General features: G+C 31.6%; 1 protein-coding gene across 1 annotated transcript; it reads right to left on the bottom strand.

Moving 5' to 3' along the window:
- Positions 1-342: 342 nt before the first annotated feature.
- LOC137810925 (probable prolyl 4-hydroxylase 10) lies at positions 343-3833 on the bottom strand. The gene is made up of 8 exons (XM_068612424.1): positions 3204-3833; positions 3034-3118; positions 2231-2328; positions 2018-2115; positions 1569-1698; positions 1288-1475; positions 1094-1183; positions 343-636 (listed from the first exon to the last, which is right to left on the bottom strand). Exons 1-7 carry the CDS (start codon positions 3401-3403, stop codon positions 1110-1112), a joined length of 873 nt encoding a protein of 290 aa, XP_068468525.1. The 5' UTR covers positions 3404-3833; the 3' UTR covers positions 343-636; positions 1094-1109.
- Positions 3834-6322: the final 2489 nt, after the last annotated feature.

Here is a 6322-nt window from a genome sequence, read left to right as displayed (position 1 = left end):
ATTTCCCAATATCATTGCACATACAAATACAAATAATATTTTTATCTTCTAATGGTTTTCCTCAACCAAACTTTGCTATTACTACTAAAACTTTCGGTGATCCAACAAGTTCTTAATTAAAATGGAACATGAGTTTCCTTGCTACATGGATTTTCTTTCCACGTGCGAGTACAAACACCATCCTATTGGGTTACCTACTAATAGCCATTTACTGTCATTGCGTTAATTTATTGAGTATAGCAACACTAATTTTCTTCGGAAAATTTATAGCTGATATTAAAGGAGAGGTATAGGGGTATAAGGATAACAACACGAGCAACGATTACAACAAAGGTAAAGGAGTTCCGAGGAAAAAAAGCTGGTATACTTGCTCCGTCTATTGGTTTCATACATTTTCTTGAACATCCCTATTGTAAATTAAGCAGTACATAATCTTTTTTTATTATATTTTCGAATGTCATAAATGAAAAGGGTAGGGGGAAAAATGAGTTAGCTTACAACTGAACATCCAAAACTACAGAGTGCCACGTCATGCTGTAATATTTCCTTCCAGCTCTGAAGCATTATCACGCAAAGCTTTAGCTGAGATTCTAATTGTACACCATTGGCGTGACAAATTCAGAAAAAACCTGATAACTAAACAGATCAACAGGAAAGATGATTAGCAACGACTAGCATATTAAATTTTATCAAACTAAAAGCAACTTGGAATAATCCCAAGCAAGACACCATCGAGCTGTGAATACAACTCTATAATGAGTGAAAAATGTGAAGCATACATATCTCGGTTTTCCCATTTTAGCAGTCAGTTTGCAGAAGATTGAGTTACCTTCACACAAAAAGATATTTTGGGACTAAATCTATCATCTGACTATCTTAACATCAATTAAATCCAAAAACTTGAGAACAAGATAGTGCAACACAAATCAACACTAACGCTCGCATTTATATAAAGTTGTATTCAGTGCAAGCAATCTATTGGCCAAGTCTCAGACAGTTAACATAAATGTAAAACATGGACAGATAAGCATGGATGTCTTTCCCCAACTGTTAGTGTAAATAATACATTTCGATAGTATGGAGAGAGAACTACCTGTAGTAATGTATATTCAAGCTTTGTATTCGTTGACACGCAACCATTTGGTACTTGACCACTTATTACCCTTAATCACTGGACAACCACCTGAAAAATAATCAAGAAAACAGTTTTGTTAATTTATCTCCTCTAGTCACTACTAAAACTTGTTACGTAGCCGCACCGATATAATAAGAATTAGAGAAACTAACCATGTAAACTTGATGAATCTAAAGTTGCATCTGGCTTCATGCTCCAAAAAAGTAAAGCATCGCCCCTCCTCGGCTTAATTGAAAGTCCTTTTTTTCCACAATCAGAAAGCTCATTCCACCATGGCACAGAACTAAAATTCCCTTTGGCAGCTGGAAACACTGTCTCACCCCCTTCTTCAACATCAGTACTGCATCATCAAAAAAGCAACAGAGTATGAGCACCGTCCTCATATACAAGAACATTTGAAGTTGACAACTAAGAAAACACATGATGCACTTACAGATACATCAGCACTGTTGCTATTCGCTGACCCCCATTCTTAGTGTTAAAATCATCAAGAAAGTAGTCATAGTGAGGCTCATACTTTTGTCCAACTTCATAGTGCAGAACTTGAAGTCCTTCGCCGTGCTCTGTATATTGTGAGACACAGCTTATGTAATGCTTTGTGAAGTATATAATGAAAAATAGTCTACTATCTTAGATCATAGACCAGAAAACAGATGCCAAAGGCGACTTAAAATATTTCATTGAAGGCACATGCACAACATCTACGACTACACAAACCATCTCAATCATAGACAAAATGTTCACCAGATTAAAGCAATTAGATATTACCATCAACTTAAACATGTAGGTGAACCAGAAAAAAATAAGAAGAACCAGCAATAAATCTGTTATGGTAATATTTTAAAGTTACTATAAACAAGATAAAAAGTGCAAAATACTTACCAACAGGAATGAAACTAAAGTCAGCAATTTTTTTCTCAATATTCCTGACAATCTTATCACGACCTCTGGGCAGAAAAGTTCCAGAGCTTGTACGTACTCTACATGTTAAAGGAAAACATACAGGTAAAATTTACGATTTTGGCAGTTTTAATAACGCAAAAGAAATCCTTGTTAATACCAAAGGACTTGAGACAAAATGGGAAATAGTCCAACCTGCTGTCTTTACTCTTTCCTGTTTCACTGTCTACAACCGTTGACTTTTGCATACTTGGCTTTGCTATGTCAATTAGATAATCGCATTCCTCCTTCGTCTACCAGATCATTCAGAATAAGCATTAGTATTTGGAAGGTAGAGACGTTATAAATTATAATGCATCATATTAAATCGTTGATGCTCCAAATGAGCAAGAACCTTAACCAAAACACAATGTCATTCAATCATGCTAAAATCACATCCAAACATTGAAATACATACACCATTCGAACTTTATGCCAAGCATAATTCAGCCAACAAAAACTCCAAAAATTGCAACGATATCATACCCTTCCAATTACAAAGGCAGTGAAACAAAGTGACACTCCTAATCGAGAACTATAAGGAGCTAAAACACCATGAACTTCTGCGTCAAGATGAAATCTTAGCACTAAACCCTATATCCATTCCTCTCCAGCACAATCTTCGTAAATCTAACCCTAATTGCACTGGATCATTAACGTAAGATCCACGATATTAACATTAAACCTATTTTCTCAGAATTTTTTAACAAGCCAACAATATTCCACATGAGCATACGTTTCCTTTTAATTTTCCAACATTTTCACAAGCCACGACCTTTGAAAAGAGAAACCACGACAGAAATTGGGAACGGAAGTCACACAAGCACGCAAAAGCAAGGCAAAATGTGGTGAAAAGGCGAATGACAACAAGAAACAACTTCGATTAAAATCCACTACAAAAGTCAGCGCACAGCGAATTTGCAAGCGCGTGGAAGCAATTGGCATAGCGCGAAACCTACCAGAAAATTGTGGTAAACAAAAGCTCTCGGCTCCCACGACACTACTTCAACCCACTGCTCTCCCCTCTCCTCGTCATCGTCGGAACTGAATCACAAATAAAAAACAGAAAATAATAAATAATAAATAATAGATTAATAGTAGAGACAATGAGGAAGGTGAGGTAACATACGTTTGGATTGTGTTGCGAGCAATGGAAGTGAGATCGTTGGGTTTGGGCAAATCGTTGCGCGAGGAGGATGGAATGGAGAGGATGCCGAGCGCGAGGAGAATGAGGATGAGGAAGGTGAAGACGAGTAAGAGAGTGAGGATGAGCGTTGACGAAGACGATGATTTGCGAGGTTGAAGACGCGAGTACCTGGGTTTCGCCATTGTTAGTTACGCTTGAGCTCTGATCCACGAGATCTGAAACTCGATCAAACTGAACACGTGGATTGGATTTGAACAGAGTGCGCTATTTTGTTGCTGTGTCAATAATCGTGCGTGTGTGTATGTATGTATTGTGTTGTTGTCTTTGGACCAGCGAAGGTGGAAGGAAGAAAAGGGGGGAAGAGGGCTTGTCTCTTTCTCCTCTTCCTATTATTATTACTACACTGCACTCATCATCACACCAGTTTTCTAAACTTCTTAATTCATGCCATTTACTTTTTTTTATTTAATGCAATTTTCAAATTCTTTTTTCAATAGTTTTTTTATTAAATTCGAAAATTTACTCAAACGAAACCCAATTTCAACTGTAACAACATGGTGTATAAAACGTACCTTATTATCCTAATCTAAATTTAATAGCCTCCACTCTTTCTCACGTTCAGAATAATTTAAGAATTTATAAGTTGACGTACTGCAGTCTCTCACTCTTTTTTTTCTTCCAACTAAGCGTAAAATTAGCTGGCAAAGATCGTGAGGTAGAAAAGAAAAGAAAAGAAAAAGTGTGACTAATTATGCATCTGTGTAGAAAATATTGTTAAACTAATGCCTGTTGAATATTTTCATATTAAAAAAATGGTATGCGAATTCCACGAATCAAACAAATTGGCTGCATCCAGCTATACTTTACGACTTCTGCGAAATCAAACAGTTATATGTTACATGAAACCGAATATTTATCTCACTCTGTACAAATCTTTCAAACTATTCGGTGTTTGATAATGTCTTTCAAACTATTACAGGGGAGTTAATTTCGAATGAGTCTTAGTTATTTGAGTTTAACTGTTTTTATTTCCCAACAGTTGTAATTTTGAGTTGGTATGTTCTGGATATGGTGGCCTTTTTCAGTACTTCAACTCATTTCTATGTTCTGGATAGATATGCGCTTTTTGAATAGATAAACTAATTTCTATTTTATTTATGTTAAGATTAAATTTTATAAAGTCAATTTCTCCTTCCAACTCCATACATTTTTCTGTATTTCTATATTAATTCTAAAATGTGAGTTTTAATATTTAAAATAAATTTAAATAACTTAAATAAAGTATAACCTCGTATTTCTAAATAACTTAAGTTGTATTTTTATACTTTTTATTCTAAATTTATTTCTATTTAATGTTTTTGTTTTAGTAAGGATATTGTTGAAATTTTAAAAAAATATATATAAAAATAGAAAAGAAAGTACGAAAATACAGGAGAATTTGCCTTTTATGATTGTCTAACATCATATTCAATTAACTTGTATCAGAAAATATTTTGTATAAATGATTTTAAAATATTGATTTCTTTGATTGATAATCTTGCTGTAGAAATGATAATGGGATATGTGAGATAGACTTTATATCATCTAAGTCTTTTTTTTATCTAACACATTTATTGCTATGCTTTTAAATATTTTATTTGTTTTAAAAAATCATGTTGCAACAATTTTTTAAATAGATTTAGAAATTTATCTTTAAATAAATTTTTTAAAAAAAAGTTATAAAGTATATATTTTTAAAATTATATAATTAAAATTAGGTATATTACTTCTTGCTATGAAAGACAGATTCCAACAAACAAATGATAATACTAATAACTCTACATGAGATTTAATTTATTTAGTCTAAAGAGTATGGTTTTTAATTAAATGGGGAATGAAAATATTTTCAAAAATATTTATAAGTAGATTAAATAAAATTCCATTCTTTATTTATTCTATGATTTTATCTCTCTAAACTAATATATAATTTTTATTTTTTTTCTCAAATTCAATATTAATTGTTTGTTTATCATTTTCACGATTAGATTTTACTTTTAAGGTAAAAACAAGTAGATTAAGATAGACCAATCAAAATCTTAATATAGATAAATGTTTTGTCTTTTATAATGAATTCTATCTTCTTCTTTTTTCTTTTCCTTGAAGTTTTACATTACATATGTTTAAATCAATTGGGAATTAGAAATAAGCTAATGATCTTTGAAAATGTTGTATATGTTGAAATTATGGATAAGTATTAGGTTTTTTGTTTTTTGTTTTTTTTGAAATTATCTCCATGTAAGGAAAAATTAAATTTATGAAATGATTTTAATGTTGATGATATTCATATTTGTATATGAATGAGAATTTGTTCAGGTATAGCTTGGAAAGTTGTATCTTTATTTTGATTAAGTTGGAGAATTGGATATTGTAGTTCTTGATCACCATTTTAAGTTTTGTATCATCAAGTTGAGAATGAATAATTATTTTAATTATGTTACATTTAATATTGAGTTATTATTCAACAGACACTCAACATTTATTATATACATACACATTGTATTATTCAATAGTAAAACATTTCATCGATGAATAAAACCTTTCACCTAGTCTATAACTTGATATTTGAAAAAGAAAAATGTAAAAAAAAAAAAAAAAAAAACCCTTATCTTCTTTGAAATTCTTATTGTTCAAGTGGTGAGTAGATGGAGAGTTTAAGTTTTGTGAAAGAAGTTGAAGTTGGTGTCTTGTTACACCAAGTCATGTCGCTTGGGTGCTGATATAATTAATGTTAATTTTCTATTAGTTCGACACTCAAACATTTATAACATTTATATACTTTAAGTAAAAAACAAATTAATAAGTTTTTTTTTTTAAGTGTTGTTATTGATCAAACGTCTTTTCTCAAACAACACCGAGAATATATAATTTAAATACGAATATTTTGATGTGAAAACATATCGCTCAAAGAAAAGTGTCTCACTCAACATTTATAAATATTAATGTCGTATTTATGGAAATGTACAAAAGATGACATAATAAAAATTTAAAATTATAATTATTAGATATTTTTGCTTACTATTATTTTGACTCGTTGGTTAACATGCAGTTCACGAGGCATTGAT

Source organism: Phaseolus vulgaris, chromosome 2 (genome assembly GCF_000499845.2).
Source record: "Phaseolus vulgaris cultivar G19833 chromosome 2, P. vulgaris v2.0, whole genome shotgun sequence".
Taxonomy (NCBI): Eukaryota; Viridiplantae; Streptophyta; class Magnoliopsida; order Fabales; family Fabaceae; genus Phaseolus; species Phaseolus vulgaris.
Note: the sequence above shows the minus strand (reverse complement) of the source record. Positions and strands in the feature narration are given on the sequence as shown.